Source organism: Salmo salar, chromosome ssa16 (genome assembly GCF_905237065.1).
Source record: "Salmo salar chromosome ssa16, Ssal_v3.1, whole genome shotgun sequence".
NCBI classification, from domain to species: Eukaryota; Metazoa; Chordata; class Actinopteri; order Salmoniformes; family Salmonidae; genus Salmo; species Salmo salar.
This window is the reverse complement of record NC_059457.1, coordinates 51,200,650-51,220,763: the sequence shown is the minus strand read 5'-3', so window position 1 is coordinate 51,220,763 and position 20,114 is coordinate 51,200,650. Positions and strand designations below refer to the sequence as shown.

The window sequence follows — 20,114 nt, the reverse complement described above, 5'->3', positions numbered from 1 at the left end:
TATGGACAGAGGCCAGGTTTCTACTGACCCCTGCACTGTGACAGGTGGACAGAGGCCAGGTTTCTACTGACCCTAAGCACCGCTGGGGTTCATTGTGGGTTAGAATTTGCCAAAGATCCATAAACAACAAACATTCTTTCCACTTTGACCACCATTGCTTCACTCTGTTTTCCATCGTGTTTTGATTTGGCAGAGAAGAGGACAAAGAGAGAGCGGGCGAGTAATGGATGAAAACGGGGATGCAGACCAGCAAAGAACTGTCTTTTGACATCTGTTTCCATTTGTGTGTGTGTGTGTGTGTGTGTGTGTGCACTTTCAACTCTGTGTCAATGAATTATGTTCTTTTTTCTTCCCAAGTGGGTAGGCTACACCCCACATTACCACCTCTAAGGTCTCATTTTTAGATGTAGCTGACGTTATCATGTAGCCCTGAAACCTGTTTTCAACAACTGGTCCGGGACTCGGATGCCAAAAGGCTGCTGATTCTGTAGACCTTATTTGCAATATGTTATGAGATTGCTGAAACAAATACTCTAACTCACTTATTTACAGTCAAAGTTTTCAGTGCCAGTTTTCAGTGCCAGACTATATGTCAGCTTTTGATGAACTTTGAACCAAATATTAGGCTTTAAAGCATGTGTCAAACTCATTCCACGAAGGGCTGAGGGTCTGCAGGTTTTCGCTCCACCCTTGTTCTTGGTTAATTAAGCTCAGTAATTAGTAAGGAACTCTCCTCACCTGGCTGTCTAGGGCTTACTTGAAAAGAAAAGCCCAAAACCTGCAAACACTCGGCCCGTTGTGGAATATATATATATATATATATATATTTATTTTTTTATTTTTGTGACAGTTTGGTTTTGCGCACTGTTCGACACATTAATTTCAGTATATTAAGCATTTGAGGAAGTTTGCTGTTTCATTTTGCAATTATGGATTGTCCTTATGTTCTCTTTCCTCCTCACCCTGTGACCTTCTTTGTAATTGAAAGTTACGCAGAAACCGAGCTTGGCTGAGTGCCATTTACATGATGTCATAGGCCGCTCGATAGTGGTAGCAATTTGACCTGCCTCATTGACAAACCCACAACAGACACCTCATCCTCATCACTGCCGTTGATAATGCAGAGGACGGCACCGGGATACCTTCACCACAGTTCAGCACCGTTGATAATGCAGAGGACGGCACCGGGATACCTTCACCACAGTTCAGCACCGTTGATAATGCAGAGGACGGCACCGGGATACCTTCACCACAGTTCAGCACCGTTGATAATGCAGAGGACGGCACCGGGATACCTTCACCACAGTTCAGCACCGTTGCTAATGCAGAGGACGGCACCGGGATACCTTCACCACAGTTCAGCACCGTTGATAATGCAGAGGACGGCACCGGGATACCTTCACCACAGTTCAGCACCGTTGCTAATGCAGAGGACGGCACCGGGATACCTTCACCACAGTTCAGCACCGTTGATAATGCAGAGGACGGCACCGGGATACCTTCACCACAGTCCCTGGGCTAACGTTAGTTAGCCTTTGAGTTTGTTTCTCACAGAAGTCAAGTGGTGGTTGTAAACTAACGTCTTTGCTACCCTTCAGGTGAGCTCATTTGCACGCCCGATGTAGCCTCAGCCTAATCTACGATTCCCTCTGGATTTTACGGGATGCCATTAGCAATGAACACACAGGACATGTTTGATTAACCGACTATTGAGCAGCTGGGACACTACTGAGTACAGTAGCTAATTAAATATTTATCGCTGTCTTTTTAAAATGGGTATGATCAAGGTTGAGGTTTGTGGTTATGACTGACTTTTGGGTACGCCTTTGGATCTAGCCTACAGTTGAGCAGAGCACTTGAGATGATGTCTGTCAGCCGATTTACACTGCAACAGAGAAGTGGTCTGGGGATCGTCAGCCGATTTACACTGCAACAGTGTAGTGGTCTGGGGATCGTCAGCCGATTTACACTGCAACAGAGTAGTGGTCTGGGGATCGTCAGCCGATTTACACTGCAACAGTGTAGTGGTCTGGGGATCGTCAGCCGATTTACACTGCAACAGAGTAGTGGTCTGGGGATCGTCAGCCGATTTACACTGCAACAGAGTAGTGGTCTGGGGATCGTCAGAGTTCTGGATGGAGTCAGAGGACGTGTGAAGCACTAGGTAAAACACTGATTGGTTTTCCCTTGGACTGGCTCCCTAGTTACTGTAACTGAATGACACACCCAATCACACAAACTTACTCACAAACTTACTTGCTTACTCATTGAGTCACTTAGCCTACACCATATGGGGCCATACTGTGCTTTGCCTAAGATCCTTCATTTGAATTTTACCACCAAGGATTTGATCTTGTTTGTTATTCGCGAGAGTTTGTGTGTAATGGTGGGTTTTTACCCCAGCAGGACCCCCCCCCCCCCAACACATTCCCGCTCTCTAACAATTGCAGGATATACGCCACAGCACAGGGGCTCGACCCAGTCTGTAATTTTTCCGTCTAGAGTTACAGAGAAGTATGAAGTAGAAGTATCAATGTTGGGACAATCATCCTGTCCCTCTCAAACCACACTTTCTGCTTGTCTCGTAGGATCCTACATGATATCGACGTCCTCAAAAGTTGGCAGGAAATGGCTGTGAGACACATCCTTTGATTTGGGAGGTGTTACGGGGATCAAAATTCCTGGAACTTTCAATAAATTCCCTTGTTTTCCAGAAATCCTGGTTGGAGGATTCTGGATGTTCTGCTTATTCCCTCCTGATTCTAGGGTACACCAGGGAATTTATAAAGTTCCCAGAAATGTGCAACCCAATAGTGTGACTAACCTGTTTAAATACCTCACCCCCGCTCTTAAGCCTACCACACAAACCCCTCTTGGCTCACAGCCAGCAAAACTCCTCTAAGTAGCCAGAGGTTTACACAGGCAACGCTCAATGAGTCATTGGGTGGTGGTTCATTACGTCTGTTTTTAGAAACGATACAGGTCAGAATCCGTGCTCTAGATCCTCTATTATGGCCATTCGATTGTCTTTGTGGTGTGGACATGGGTGAGAAGGTTGTCTGAATGTAGACTAAACTGACTCCCCACTACTCTCTGTCTTAACAAGCCTGTCCACACCCTCCCATTTGTAGCTCTGCATTGTGAAATGGTATAGCGGATTGTGTGTGTGTGTGTCAGCCTGGGCGACTTGAGTGGTTTGGCCTAAAAGGGGTGCTGTGTGTGTGTGTGTGTGTGTGTGTGAGTGACTTGGTACAGATGAAGTAGGACCTAAGTTGTTGGACTTTACATATGTGCCCTGTTGATGTCAACGCTCTCCCCAAACACCGATCTGGGATCAGTTTTGTCTTCCCTGATAAAGTGAGTCTAAACTACAGCAGCCAAACCCAACACATTGTCTTGGACCAGTGCCTTGAGTCTGCGTCTACCTCGTGGCCTAGACGGCCTCCCCTCTGCAAGGCTGAGTTGGCCTCTGTTATTGCTGTGGTTTCCCCAGACCTGACTGAAATGAGTCATCATGAACCTGTTTCAGCCTCCTTCATTCCACACACCAGCCTGAATCTCACACCCGAACTGCACCAAACACACTTTCTCTGTCGATTGTTGAATTTTCATACCTCAATAAAGGGCTATTAACCATGTATTCATGTTTTTCTTTCTTTAACAATTGTTCTGTTGTCTGGCTTCTTCTGAGAGGGAAATCTGTATTCTCATACTTTCACACTGACTCAAATTAGAGGTTACTGAGTGTGCAGGTCTTGCCGGTCAGATCCTGGTCTTTCTCCCAGCGTGGATTGTGAAATGGAAGTAGACCAGATTACCACCGCTTCAGATGACTCCCTGTCTGCCTTTTTGGCGGCTAGCCGTCTTTATTTTTAGATGGCGAGACGCAGATAGCTGCGTTTTGGCCAGGATCCCTGTGAGAGGAAGAAGTGACACCTATCTCCATAATGTTGCTTTTATCACAGCTCAGCTTGACTTCTGGTGCTGCTCGGATGGAAGCTGGACAGTTTTTTTTTTTTTAAAGCCATTATGAAAGGGTGTGGTAATAACCAATGTATTATAACAATTTAAGATGTGTTGGCGCAAGATACAATCATTCTGCTACTGTAGGAGCCTTTATGAATTAACAATATTCTTAAAGTGAGCGTCCAATTTCATTATTCTGCACCGACGTCAGTTTTATTTGACGTGCATCCTATCTAAAGTCTAGTGGTGCAGACCCGAGTACTGTCTGGTACTTTAACAATGCGTTTTCATGTTTGGAAATGCTGTGAAAGTATTCAGACCCCTTGATTCCCCCCACAATTTATTCTAAAAAGGATTAAATAGTTTTTTCCCCCCTTATCAATCTACACACAATACCTCATGTCAAAGCAAAAATAGGTTTTAGAAATTTCTGCAAATGTATTACAAATTACAAACTGAAATCACATTTACGTAAGTATTCAGACCCTTTACTCAGTACTTTGTTGAAGCAGCGATGACAGCCTCGAGTCTTCTTGGGTATGACGCTACAAGCATGGCACACCTGTATTTGGGGAGTTTCTCCCATTCTTCTCTGCAGATCCTCTCAAGCTCTGTCAGGTTGGATGGGGAGCGTCGCTGCACAGCTATTTTCAAGTCTCTCCAGAGATGTTAGATTGGGTTCAAGTCCGGCTCTATCTGGGCCACTCAAGGACATTCAGAAACGTGTCCCAAAGCCACTCCTGCGTTGTCTTGGCTGTGTGCTTAGGGTTGTTGTCCTGTTGGAATGTGAACCTTCGCCCAGGATCTCTCTAAACTTTGCTCCATTCATCTTTGCCTTGATCCTGACTAGTATGCCAGTCCCTGCCGCTGAAAAACATCCCCACAGCAAGATGCTGCCACCACCATGTTTCACCGTAAGGATGGTGCCAGGTTTCCTCCAGACATGATGCTTGGCATTCAGGCCAAAGAGTTCTATCTTGGTTTCAACAGACCCAAGAATCTTGTTTCTCATGGTGTGAGAGTCCTTTAGTTGCCTTTTGACAGCTCGCTTGACAGCCTGAGTTTTCCATGTGTCTTTTACTGAGGAGTGGCGTCTGGCCACTCTACCATAAAGGCCTGATTGGTGGAGTGCTGCAGAGATTTGTATTTATTATGGATCCCCATTAGTTCCTGTAAAGGCAGCAGCTACTCTTCCTGGGGTCCAGCAACATTTAAGCCAGTTATACATTATTTTTTTATTTTTTTTTACAATATATTCACAAGTGTTCCCTCAGGCCCCTACTCTACTACCACATATCTACAACACAAAATCAATGTGTACGTGTGTGTAGTGCATATTTTACTGTGTGTTTGTATGCATGTCTGCCTATGTTTGTGTGCTTCACATTCCCCTTCTGTTCCATAAGGTGTATTTTTGTTAAAAATAATAATCTGATTCTACTGCTTGTATCTGTGGAATAGAGTTCCATTGTCATGGGTCTTTGTAGTACTGTGCGCCTCCCATAGTCTGTTCTGGACTTGGATTGTGAAGAGACCTCTTGTGGGGTATGCATGGGTGTCCGAGCTGTGTGCCAGTAGTTCAAACAGACAGCTCAGTGCATTCAACAGGTCAATACCTCTCATAAATACAAGCAGTGATGAAGTCAATCTCAGCCTGTATTATTCATTACAATATTTAGTTGAGGTTTAGGGTTTAGTGAACGATTTGTCCAAATTACAATGCTTTAAGTTTTGGAAATATTTAGGACTAACTTATTCCTTGCCACCCATTCTGAAACTAACTGCAGCTGTAAGTGTTGCAGTCATTTCACTCTCTATAGTAACTGACGTGTATAGTGTTGAGTCATCCGCATAAATAGACACACTGGCTTTACTCAGTCAGTGGCATGTCATTAGGATCAATTGGGTTTACCACAGGTGGACTCCCAAGTTGTAGAAACATCTCAAGGTTGATCAATGGAAACAGGATGCACCTGAGCTCAATTTTGAGTCTCATAGCAAAGGGTCTGAATACTTATGTAAATAAGGTATTTCTGTTTTATTTTTATATATACAGTACCAGTCAAAAGTTTGGACACCTACTCATTCCAGGTTTTTTTTTCTTTTTACTATTTTCTACATTGTAGAATGGTAGTGAAGACAAACTAAGAAATAACCCCTATGGAATCATGTAGTAACCCAAAAAGTTAAGCAAATCAAAATATATTTTAGATTATTCAAAGTAGCCACCTTTTGCCTTGATTACAGCTTTGCACACTCTTGGCATTCTCTCAACCAGCTTCATGAGGTAGTCACATGGAATGCATTTCAATTAACTGGTGTGCCTTGTTAAAAGTTAATTTGTGGAATTTCTTTCCTTCTTAATGCATTTGAGCCAATCAGTTGTGTTGTGACAAGGTAGGGGTGGTATACAGAAGATAGCCCTATTTGGTAAAGTCCATAATAATTTCCAGAGAACAGCTCAAATAAGTAAAGAGAAACGACAGTCCATCATTACTTTAAGACATGAAGGTCAGTCAATGCAGAAAATGTCTGGAACTTTGAAAGTTTCTTCAAGTGCAGTTGCAAAAACCACCAGTTACCTCTACTACAGAGGATAAATTCATTTAGAGTTAACTGCACCTCAGATTGCAGCCCAAATAAATGCTTGACAGAGTTCAAGTAATCAATCTGTCTTTAGACCTAAACACAGTACTATTACGGCCACTGTACGTGTTGTAAATGATGTTACTAATGCCCTAGATAATATAAAGTACTGTGCCGCCTTGTTCATAGATTTATCTAAAGCTTTTGACAATGTAGACCATGCGATACTTTTGGGTAAATTGTCGTCAATATGACTGGGATTGGATGCCTGTCATTGGTTTCATGACTATTTAAAGGATAGAAGTCAGGCTGTTAGAGTCGACGGCATCCAGTCAGAGCCATTGGAGTTGGTTAAAGGGGTCCCACAAGGTTCTATACTTGGTCCATTACTGTTCACTCTCTACATAAACAATATCGGTGATGATATAAGAAAGTGTCAAATTCATTTATATGCTGATGACACTGTCATGTACTCTATCGCTTCAACGGCTGACCAAGCATTATCACTATTGGAGACAGATTTTAAGATATTACAATACAGCTGAAACTTTAAATGCAAAGAACACATTTTAGGATTTTTAATAGGTTCAAAAAGTTGGTTGAAAATACACTTGCACTTACGAGCTTAGATGGTTCTCGAATTAATCAGGTCTCTGCATATAAATACTTAGGGATATGGTTGGATGATAAACGGTCTTTTTAAAATGCATATTGATGAACTTTGTAAACGGCTAAAAATCAAGCAAGGCTTCCTCTATAGAAACAGGACATGTTTGTCCTCTACAAATAGAAGACAAATTGTGCAAGCTACTTTTATGTCTGTTTATAGATGATGGGGATATTATTTACATGCATGCTACGGCATCAACACTTAAATCGCTGGATGCTACTCATCATTGCACACTTAGGTTTATTACGGGTGCTAGCTACAGAACTCACCACTGTGTTTGATATCAACATGTGGGTTGGACTTCGCTGTCCGTGAGACCAGAACAACATGCTCTCCTGTTTGTCTATAAAGCACTTCTGAATAAGCCACCTTCTTATTTATCATCACTCATCAATATTAGAATTATAATTCCTAAAACCAGGTCTCAAGCATGGATTACACTTGAGGCCCATGCGATTTCCACAGAGTTGGGTATGGCTGCCTTTTCCTGTTACGCTCCTCGCCTATGGAATAGCCTGCAGACTAAACTTAAACTTCAGACTCTTGTCCCCCTTGCCCATTTTAAATATTTATTGGAGCATTTTTGTATTGCTTGTAACTGTTTCAGGTAATGCAAGTTCTTATGCTGTTAGGTTATTCTACTATGTGTAAATTACATTTGTTGCTGTATTTTGCTTGTTATCTGTGATCGTTTTGTTTGTCTTGTGTCGTTTCATAATCATTGTACCTAAACTGTATGTGTAAACATGTATACGCAGGGCCCAGCTGTAAAAGAGACCTTGGTCTCAGTCTGTGTTCCTTGTTGAAATAAAGGTATAATACGTAAGACACATCTCAACATCAACTGTTCAGAGGAGACTGTGAATCAGGCCTTCATGGTCGAATTGCTGCAGAGAAACCACTACTAAAGGACACCAATAAGAAGAGACTTGCTTGGGCCAAGAAACATGAGCAATGGACATTAGACCGGTGGAAATGTGTCCTTTTGTCTGATGAGTCCAAATTTGAGATTTTTGGTTCCAACCCCCGTGTCTTTGTGAGACGCAGAGTAGGTGAACGGATGATCTCCGCAAGTGTGGTTCCCACTGTGAAGCATGGAGGTGTGGGGGTGCTTTGTTGGTGACACTGTCAGTGATTTATTTAGAATTCAAGGCACACAACCAGCATGGCTACCACAGCATTCTGCAGCAATACGCCATCCCATCTGGTTTGCTCTTAGTGGGACTATCATTTTGTATTTTAACAGGACAATAACCCAAAACGCACCTCCAGGCTGTGTATGGACTATTTGAACAAGACTGATGGAGTGCTGCATCAGATGACCTGGCTTCCACAATCACCCAACCTCAACCCAATTGAGATGGTTTGGGATGAGTTGGACTGCAGAGTGAAGGAAAAGCAGCCAACAAGTGCTCAGCATATGTGGAAACTCCTTCAAGGCTGTTGGAAAAGCATTCCAGGTGACTATCTCATGATGCTCGTTGAGAGAATGCCAAGAGCGTGCAAAGCTGTCAAGGCAAAGGGTGGCTACTTTTTGAAGAACATAAAATATATTTAACACTTTGTTTTTCTTTTTTTTTACTATATGATTCCATATGTGGTATTTCATAGTTTTGATGTCTTCACTATTATTCTATAGAAAATAGTACAAATATTTGAAAACCCTTGAATGAGTGTGATATTTACTCTAATTTTTGTTTGTGAGGGGGTGGGCTTTGTTTAAGCAGCAGGGGAGTCTAAATGCATATTAGGGAAACACTAGTGTTGGAGGTATTGCTATCACTTTATTGGACCAACACACACATGCAATACCCCATATTCCTCCAAGTGTGCAGCTGGTGTTGTGAAAACAGCTGCAGTTTCTTGCTATGCTTTCTGCTAAACGGGTAAAGAAAAAACAATTTTCCCCTCTCACAGTTAGGCCTACTTAACTATTGGCAAATGAAGCGATCCAAATGTTTCTGTTCATTATGTTGACTTAACTTGACTATCCGTACGGACTTGATTATTAGACTTGGAGGTTGTTATTCTCTCAAAGCTCAGTATCATCCTACTCTTTCATGCTAATCACAGCCTGCTTATGATGCAATGACCCATAGTTTGGTGCAGTAGGAACTTAGTCACTGACAACCGCAATATAGCCAGCCGGCGGTGACAGCAGACGCTACTGAGTTTGTGGAAGCGGTATATGGGTAGACAAAGGCTTAGTTGACATTACTCACACAGCAACAGTGCAGAATTAGCCTAGCAGGGTCTCTGCATTTGCCCAGCTGTGGTGGTAACTTAAATATAAGCAGCAACTGTTTTTAATGGTGGCGGCGGCAACATTAGTGCCTAACGGCGCGGTGCCTAACGGCGGCAACATTGGTGCCTAACGGTGGTGCCTAACGGAGGCGGCAGCATTTAGCAGTACTGATAGCTGGGCCTGTTTTTTTTCTAGCTTTGATGCGTCTGTGAATTCCTGGTCTAAAGCGCTGCCTTTGTCTCTGAACTTCCCTCATTACTGACACTTGCTCACTCTGCTCATTATACAGACATACAATGGACTCGCTCCCAGGCCGTGGCTTTGAGGCTACGTCCTAGATTTTGTTAGCCGGAATCACGCCTTATCGTCTGTCAGCACTTTCACCAGTTCTCCGCCGAAGTGGAGTTTGATATGAAAAGAAAACATTCGTTTTCACTTGGCAATAGAGAGCAGGGAAGTGGGCCAATTCATTTAGATTTGGGTTTGATAGCAGCTATTGGGGATTTTTCAAAGGAATTGAGCAGAACAAACCTCCATTAATTACCAGACTAGTTAGCCCAAGTGCTACGCTATTCCCAGGGGGATATGAAGTTGGGCATAACCTTTTAAGTCTTGCCTTTTTAAAATTGGATATTGTTAGTGGAGTTAGTGTTGTCATCGCAATGTTACGTTTGTGATTTATACCCTAGTCATCTTCCATTGATATTCTCCAGGAGGCATAGTCATCCAGCTTAACCTTTTTGATTATGAATGATAAATAAGTGAAATGGCATTTGTCTGTGGCCACCCAGACACAGCCATTTTGATTTTAACAGTGCTCTGTCATTGTGGAGAGCACAGGGATCATTTAAGCGGTTGAATCCATTTGTTTCTTTCATTTTGTCCCAATCTATTTTGTTAGTTTTTGTTAGTTTTATCCAATTCAAAATAAGTGTTATTTAGTGCAGTTGTGGTGGAATCAACTGCTTCAGCAGCTGGAGTGTGCAGTCTACCATTATCTTCTTTGACGTGTCTATATTGCGCAGTGCAAGTAGTAATCAGTGCCAGCTCATATCAACCTACAACTGCCCAGCGGAATAGTGAAACAAACGACAAAGTAATGTGGCCAATGGGATGACTTGGCTTCTTGTCTGAAATATACTGGATGGCTAGAGTCATAGCTGTTTTGGCTTCAGCCAGCTCCTGATTTAACAGTTCTCATTTGGACAACAGTCAGACTGTGAGGATGCGTAGTGTCTGTAAATAGGATTTTACTACTCCCTACTGTTTGTTAGTTCGGTGTAGGTGTGTTGATAAGTTGTTCAGTACCATGTTATGCCAGTAGCCAAACAACATTTCTTTGACTCCATTCTGACAACTTAGTATTCAGAGAGAGCGTCTGTCTGACTGCACATCTCCCATACACACAGACAGGGATGGACAGACGGACGGAGTAGTATTCAGAGAGAGCGTCTGTCTGACTGCACATCTCCCATACACACAGACAGGGACGGACAGACGGACGGAGTAGTATTCAGAGCGCGTCTGTCTGACTGCACATCTCCCATACACACAGACAGGGACGGACAGACGGACGGAGTAGTATTCAGAGCGCGTCTGTCTGACTGCACATCTCCCATACACACAGACAGGGACGGACAGACGGACGGAGTAGTATTCAGAGCGCGTCTGTCTGACTGCACATCTCCCATACACACAGACAGGGATGGACAGACGGACGGAGTAGTATTCAGAGCGCGTCTGTCTGACTGCACATCTCCCATACACACAGACAGGGATGGACAGACGGACGGAGTAGTATTCAGAGAGAGCGTCTGTCTGACTGCACATCTCCCATACACACAGACAGGGACGGACAGACGGACGGAGTAGTATTCAGAGCGCGTCTGTCTGACTGCACATCTCCCATACACACAGACAGGGATGGACAGACGGACGGAGTAGTATTCAGAGAGAGCGTCTGTCTGACTGCACATCTCCCATACACACAGACAGGGATGGACAGACGGACGGAGTAGTCTTTAAGGGCTGAGTTGGGGGGGATGATCTTTGAAGAATCTTCTCACTGCTCTAGGAGTCAACAGCAACATGTTTGCATCTTGTTATTCACATTCCGCTGCCAGATGCTGTGTTGGGATGTGGCAGTCATAGAAACAGCTGGAGGGGGTTTGTATGGTCGTGTTCCCCCCCCCTTGCTACACGGTCTTCATTTGATGAGGCCGGATGCACCATTCAACCCCAATGACATCGCATCAAACCCAAAGGGGATTATTCCAATTTTCCCAATCACCACTACCACACGCTTATTCAGACTCGCTGATCCCTATCGGTGGCCCATTATCCCGATGAGGAACGACACTAGGATGTTTGGAGGAAACAGGATAAGCTTTCACTGCAGTGTGCGTTTGCGGTACTGCGGAATGTCCCATTAACTTAGTGTATTTGGACCCCTTGACTTTTCCCACATTTTCTTACATTATAGCATCATTCTAAAATGTATTTAAATATTTTGTTTAAATCAATCTACACACAATACCCCATAATGACAGTGAAAACATTTCTAAAAGTGTGTGTATGCATGCAGGTGCTTCAACAAATTTTCAGACATTTGCAAAAAATTTCAAAACCCATTTTTGCTTTGTCATTATGGGGTATTGTTTGTAGATTGAGGGGAAAAACAAACAATTTAATCAATTTTAGAATAAGGCTGTATTGTTACAAAATTGAGAAAAAGTCAAGGGGTCTGAATACTTTCTGAATGCACCGTCTCTGCCAAATGAAATAGTATAGGTCTACATCATTGATATTTAGTAGTGAGGGGGGATCAATACAGTTCCATATGGGGATATTATTCTTGAGATAGTTTGCTGTACCTGCACCAAAACGCCAGTATTTCTTCTTTCATAACTTGTCTTTTTAAATGGGAAGCCCGTTTTGTTATCAGCCCTTCTATTTCCATGACTGATCATCTCGTTTTCGTATCTTCTCTTCCCTCTACAGCAATATGTAGTGAGCAATATGTTTGTAACATCAAATCGCAATAAAATTGCTGTCGAATCACACATATCCTATTGGCACCTAAGTATCGTGAGGTCCCTGGCAATTCCCAGCCCTAATATTTAGCTGGATTGCAGAATGTCTGGGTTACGTATTTTATTAACAGGACAGATGTAAGTACAGCGTGGGAGACGGACATGGAGGGGAGGGTACAGAAAGTGGTTAAGGGCACCGCGTATTCAAAGAGCTATGCTTGTACTGTATCGGTCTTCCATTCTACTCCCCGATCAAATGTAGATATGACGAGGCCAAAGTGCTAACATCACAAGCCAATACGCCAGAAGGATTTATTTGTGTTCGGTCGCAAGGGTCTCAAATCATTTTCACTAACAGGTCCAATATATGTTCACATAAGGGCTCAAAGTTCTCAGTCGAATTGAGTCTAAAGTAGTGATCACCAATTGGTCGGTCTCCAAGGCATTCCTAGGCGATTGCCAAACATTTCTGAATAAAAAAGAAAGACCAGCCTTGCGTTCTTGTTTATTTTTTTATTATTAGTCTTTCTGTTGGTGGTTCCGCTTTTCTTAGACCATGTTGCTATGTGCTTAATAGCAAAGTTACCCAGCTTATTGGTGTTGAGAACAATACGGTGGAGTGAGGAGACGAATAATAAACCTCTTTCCTTGATCTCCTTATTGTTATTACCATTATTGTAATCATCATTATATTAAGTAATATCATCGTTACTAGGTTTTGTATAGTAGTCTTGTATAACCACTGTTGAGCTGTAGGCCTGAGAGAGCATCCTGTTTAGTGTTAATACCGTAGCTAACGCATGCCTGTGTTTTTCAATGCTTTTATATAGGTTACTGAGTCATCCGTTTGTTCGTCATCACACGGCATACAAGTCATTCATGATTTGAAATGCAATCAAGCATTTTAGTTTTAAAATAAAACGTCAAAGCAACCGTTGAATAATTAGCGTAAAACAATAAATTAACCGTTCCGTGTCAGCAATTGCATTCACGAATGCATGAGACGGTTTTTAGCCTTTTTCTGTAATAAAGGCTTTCCCAAGAAATGAATTCCAACCCACTCTCTGGTACGCTTATCATTTATTTACTGTTTTTTTTATATTGTTCAAACGGTCAGAGTAATTATATTGTAATCTAACAGCACCTGTTTGGCGCACACAGGGCTTGATCGGCACACAGGGCTTGATCGCCACACAGGGCTTGATAGGCACACTGCGCTTGCTCCTTAAACTTATTTTTCTTTATCTCCAGTATTTTCCACTACTAGTCAAATTTATTCCACACATCTGACTTTCCCTTTACCCCCTGAGCAACCAAACATTCCCCCTTTTTAAATGTATTTGTCACGTCATCTGCATCCATTATGGTATGCTGCTATAGGTCAGGCCCTGCTGGTCACGTAAAGAGAGCAAGGGTTGAGGGAATAAGGAATGTTTTTCCTAAACAAATGGTTCTAGAACCTTTCAGTCAGAATTGCCTGTAATTCTGTTGGAGCGTCATTAACACGGACAGTGTGATTAACACTGTTGCTGCAGCAGGGAGGTGAGAGAGACAACGAATGCTAGTCACACTTGCTGTCATTTTGTTTTTAACACAGCGTAGCAAGTCTGAGCCCGTTTGCACAATCAAATCAATTGCGTTCGGACTCCCTCTAGTCATTTGTGTGTGTATAAAATGATTTTGTTTAACAGTGCGCTTAACATCAGACAAGCTCAGTGCATGTAGTTGATTAAAACACACAGGATGTGTCTATGGAAAAATCAATTGGTCGAAAGGACAGATGACTCTCATTAAGATGTTGCTGTTGGACAGCCCTACTTTCTATTCAATACTTTTTCTAAGTCATAAAAAGCATGTTCTCCTACAACCAGCACTGCAGCAGTAATGCATGAGTAGAAAGGTTTATCGATAAGCTTGCTTTGTTATTAGTGGCTTGCTTTTTATCAAAGAATATTTCACTTTCTCTGGTTGTAGGAGTAACATGATTTTGTGCATGAGGCAGAATGAATGTGTTACGACTTGAGTTTTCCCTCAGCTGGAAGATGGTGTTCCTTTTGGGTTAGTGTCAGCTGCTGAGACTGACCATCAGATGCAAACTCCATCAGCCCAGAGCCATAAAAATAAATATCATTTTAAATGTATGCTCACTGAGCTGTGCCTCACATGTAATACAACTGATTTAGTACCAGTGCTGAGAAGAACAACAAAGCATTGGCAGGGCAATTCAAGCAAAGCCAATATGCGGTGATGTTGCCCCTATAGCCTACTGCACAAACCTCATTACTACAGAACTGTTTTTCATTGGTTAATGCTGCATGTTTTTTTATTTTTTTAAGTCATGTTAAAAAAAAACATGGCTGTCATTTTGATCTCGACTCAAAAAGGTTGGTGACCTCTGTTCTAAAGTGACATCTTGAAATTGTAATTCCAGGTTCCTCTTCCTCTCCAGTGGCTTGCTGCTGCTCCAACGGTGTTGTTCCTAGGAAGACTAAAATGTGCTTTGCCACGTTTTAGTTGGAACAAAGTGCCAGATTTAGGCCCATGGCGTTACCCAATGTGTCATCTCTCAATCTGGCCCCTCATGGGGCGTGTTCTCTTTTCCCTCCGCTTTTTGCTTCCTTTCTGCGTCAACCTTACACACAGCACCAACATCATGTGGAATGCTCATTTCAGTTGAATGACTCACCTTCCAGTGCAAAGCAGTGTATCGACCGTCCATTTTCCCTTGTATCCTTTTTTTCAAAATCATTGACTGTTATCAGTTGAAATGAACCTCCCCTTTCTACAAGTAGAGTAACTGTAATGTTGTTTTTTCTCCTCACAGGGCCACTATAGAGGAGGTGGAAGGGGATGTTGGAGAGTTGGAGTCCAAACTCGACAAGGTGAGTCCAGATTTGGGCTTGGAGCGATGAACACAGTGATGGAACTCCTGCTGTTTGTGTAGATGAACCACTGCCTCGTCGTAGTAACCCTGTGTCCCACTCTCTTTTGTAACTGGCTTGAGATCAGTACGAGTTGACCTGGAGTGAGGGAACGAGAGTCTCAATCTGGAAAGATGGGTACATAAGAGGAGTGTGATGAAACCCCACTTGTAGTTCTATAAAGACCCTGCAGCCAGTAACTAGAGCATTTTTTTCTTTTTAAAAATGTTTTGTTGGTGGAAGAGGTGGGATTTTACTTATTGCTTGCAAGTTTACTCACTATTCCTGTATCTCCAGTAATTGCGACTGCATTGTTATTGGTGTCTCCCCCACCTCTCATACCATACCCTGGGGTCACTTCCCTGTTGCGCTGAAGCGGAAGGATCTGCTCCAGGGGTTGTGGTGTGACTGCAGGGTGGGGGATGGAGGGGTGTGCCTGCAAGAGGAGGCTAAAGTTCAGGATTTTCTTAGAAACTAGTCCTTGCCATTGAGAAAGAGAGCCACCCACACAACCAAGTTGAATCGTAAAGCAACAGGCTTCATTGGGACAATATTAATTCCCCTTGGGTGTAAAGAATATAAACTACGGCGGTCATACAATCAAGGAAATCAGTGGCTATTATTATTTTGTTCTTCAAGATTGAATCTGCTGCAAGACAAACATTGAAGTATCTAGGAGGTAGCAGTCAACGATGGCATTAATACCCTGACTACACCACTCGCGTCGCAAAATACATTTAGGAATCTGTTATTCAATTATTGCACCCACACTGCTCGCGCGCGTCAACGAGCGTCTGCGTTGCCAAGGGCTTAAATAGAACTCCTTTCTATTTCTGATGCAGATCACACTGCAAGTCCTGCCTCTCCCATCTCCTCATTGGTTTATAGAAGCAGATACCCAAGTGCCATCTCCTCATTGGTTATACCCACGTGGGTGATTGAAAGACGAACTTTGTTGCTGGTCGTCGTGGTAATACTATGAACGTTTAGTTGCCAATCACCATATAAATTCAAAGATGAAAAATCCTGGAAGGAGGAGAGATGACCGTTTTTTGTGTGGATTAATTGTCGGAGTAGAGGAGCTTGTGTATTTCAGGTAAAATAACAACTCAATGTTTATATCCCAGGACAAATTACCTAGCAAGTGCAAGCTAGCTAGCTAAATTGCCATACATGTTTAATGCTTTTCGACCTGTCCCCAAATTAATGTAATTGGTTCAGAGTTTGTTTTGATATTTTAACCTGCGCGTCGTGATCGCGTTTGGTGTAGGGGGGACAAAATAAATTTATGCACGATGGCGCACGTGCGCTGCCGGTTTGGGTTCAGTGTTACACGGAAGTGCGCCGCTTTCTTGGGAGGGAAAGGCATCCTTAGCGACCACTTTTTCTGGATCAAAAAGGGGCATAGGTCGTGGCCGCGGTTGGCCCGTCTGTGAATCTGAGAATATTTTAGGGGCCCCCCATCGTTGGCGGTGTATAGACATTTTAGCAATTTTCATGCAATTCTATGAATTAATCCATGGAGCTGAGCCCCTTTTTTATTTTTTTTTTGCAGTTTTAAAGCTAATTTCCTTTTATTCTACACATTTTGTCATGCAGCTGAGAGAATGTTGCAGTTTTAAAGGGATACTTCGGTATTTTAACAATGAGGCCCTTCATATACTTCCCCAGAGTGAGATGAACTCCTGGATAACATATGTCTCTGTGTATGAAGGAAATTGGAGGTAGTTTTGTGAGCCAACGGTAATGCAGGTCTTTGCATTTTGCCATGGCTAATGCTGTTCTTCTGCTCAAACATAACAAAACAAAAAATATATATATATTTTATTTCTTCCTGACTGTCTAGCTTTTATTTTGGTGATTGATAGTTCTCAAGGATTATATACAATAAAAAGGTATATTTCTGGTGGATTTAAATTTGAGATGATCAGCATTTCTCCAAGTTGTGTTTATTTATCAAACTTCCAGTGTTTGAACATGGGAAAGTGGCCCAAAGGGACAGTGTGGAAAGCAAGCACGATTTCATCCATTACTCACTTCTGTCATCCCTGTCCCTTTCTCTCTCTCTCGTTCTCTCACCTCTAGCTGGTGAAGCTATGCATCGGGATGATCGATGCCGGCAAGGCTTACAACACGGCAAACAAACAGTTTGTCAATGGAATCCGCGAGCTTGCTGCGAGCTCCACCAAAGATGAAGTCATTGAGGTAAAAGACCCATAATAACTTAGCTTGAGCTTCTCAAGTCCAAACTGTCTGTTCATACTGTTAGGAAACCTCCAGTTTCCTCGACACTCTTTACTGGAACTCCTCTATCTTCTCACATTTCTGCATTGAGGGTAGAGGTCGACCGATTTATGATTTTTCAACGCCGATACCGATTATTGGAGGACCAAAAAAAGCCACTGCCGATTAATCGTCCGATTTGTTAATATTTTTTTTACATGTAATTATTAATTTTTTTGACAATTTAATTTTAATTAATTAATTTATTTGTAATAATGACAATTACAACAATACTGAATGGACACTTATTTTAACTTAATATAATACATCAATAAAATAAATTTAGCTTCAAATAAATAATGAAACATGTTCAATTTGGTTTAAATAATGCAAAAACAGTGTTAGAGAAGAAAGTAAAACTGCATTGTGTGCCATGTAAGCAAGCTAACGTTTAAGTTCCTTGCTCAGAACATGAGAACATATGAAAGCTGGTGGTTCCTTTTAACATGAGTCTTCAATATTCCCAGGTAAGAAGTTTTGTTGTAGTTATTATAGGAATTATAGGACTATTTCTCTCTATACGATTTGTATTTCATATACCTTTGACTATTGGATGGTCTTATAGGCACTTTAGTATTGCCAGTGTAACAGTATAGCTTCCGTCCCTCTCCTTGCTCCTACCTGGGCTTGAACCAGGAACACATCGACAACAGCCACCCTCGAAGCAGCATTACCCATGTAGAGCAAGGGAAACAACTACTCCAAGTCTCAGAGCGAGTGACGTTTGAAACGCTATTAGCGCGCACCCGCTAACTAGCTAGCCATTTCACATCGGTTACACCAGCCTCATCTTGGGAGTTGATAGGCTTGAAGTCATAAACAGCGCAATGCATTGCGAAGGGCTGTTGGCAAAACGCACGAAAGTGCTGTTTTGAATGAATGCTTACGAGCATGCTGGTGCCTACCATCGCTCAGTCAGACTGCTCTATCAAATCATAGACTTAATTATAACATAATAACACACAGAAACACGAGCCTTAGGTCATTAATATGGTCGAATCCGGAAACTATCACGTTTATTCTTTCAGTGAAATATGGAACCGTTCCGTATTTTACCTAACGGGTGGCATCCCTAAATCTAAATATTCCTGTTACATTGCACAACCTTCAATGTTATGTCATAATTACGTAAAATTCTGGCAAATTAGTTCGCAACGAGCCAGGCGGCCCAAACTGTTGCATATACCCTGACTCTGCGTGCAATGAACGCAAGAGAAGTGACAGATTTTCACCTGGTTAATATTGCCTGCTAACCTGGATTTCTTTTAGCTAAATATGCAGGTTTAAAAATATATACTTCTGTGTATTGATTTTAAGAAAGGTATTGATGTTTATGGTTAGGTACAGTCGTGCAACGATTGTGCTTTTTTTCCGCAAATGCGCTTTTGTTAAATCATCCCCCGTTTGGCGAAGTTGGCTGTCTTTGTTAGGAAGAAATAGTATTCACAGTTCGCAACGAGCCAGGCGGCCCAAACTGCTGCATATACCCTGACTCTGTTGCAGAGGTGACACATTTTCCCTAGTTAAAATAAATTCATGTTAGCAGGCAATATTAACTAAATATGCAGGTTTAAAAATATATACTTGTGTATTGATTTTAAGAAAGACATTGATGTTTATGGTTAGGTACACGTTGGAGCAACGACAGTCCTTTTTCGCGAATGCGCACCGCATCGATTATATGCAACGCGGGACAAACTAGATAAACTAGTAATATCATCAACCATGTGTAGTTAACTAGTGATTATGATTTATTGATTGTTTTTTATAAGATAAGTTTAATGCTAGCTAGCAACTTACCTTGGCTTCTTACTGCATTCGCGTAACAGGCAGGCTCCTCATGGAGTGCAATGTAAAGCAGGTGGTTAGTGTTGGACTAGTTAACCGTAAGGTTGCAAGATTGAATCCCTGAGCTGACAAGGTAAAAATCTGTCGTTCTGCCCCTGAACAAGGCAGTTAACCCACCGTTCCTAGGCCGTCATTGAAAATCAGAATGTGTTCTGAACTGACTTGCCTAGTTAAAAAATATTTATAAAAAAAAAAAATAATACATCGGCAGCCAAAATTACCGATTGTTATGAAAACGTGAAATCGGCCCAAATTAATCGGCCATTCCGATTAATCGGTCGACCTCTAATCGAGGGTTCTGCATTTCAGTTTTTTTGTGTCACTTTCCATTACAGCTTCTCCCCTGGGTCTGAAGTTCAGCCATAGTGCATTTTTCTGAAAGAATGCCCTGGCTGAAGAATTCTCCCTTAAAGCACCATTGTTGCTCAAGGTTCAAATGACCTAAAGCAGCGTGGCTGTACTCTCGTGGATTTCCTCTTAGCCCTACCTCAGTCACCCTCCGGAGGTTCTACTAGTCTGGAATTCAGTGTTTATACCCCGTCGCTCATAAGTGTGTTATGTGT

At 42.3% G+C, this 20,114-nt stretch overlaps 1 protein-coding gene across 7 annotated transcripts in view; it reads left to right on the top strand.

The window, feature by feature from the left end:
- The window catches only part of LOC106574130 (arf-GAP with coiled-coil, ANK repeat and PH domain-containing protein 2), a 71,619-nt gene that overhangs the window by 2,463 nt on the left and 49,042 nt on the right, over positions 1 to 20,114 (top strand). For all 7 annotated transcript variants that reach the window (XM_014149750.2, XM_014149749.2, XM_014149752.2 and 4 more), the window contains exons 2-3: positions 15,324 to 15,381; positions 17,506 to 17,625. In XM_014149750.2, the coding sequence (XP_014005225.1) occupies positions 15,324 to 15,381; positions 17,506 to 17,625 (178 nt within the window). The remainder of the gene's footprint in view (positions 1 to 15,323; positions 15,382 to 17,505; positions 17,626 to 20,114) is intronic.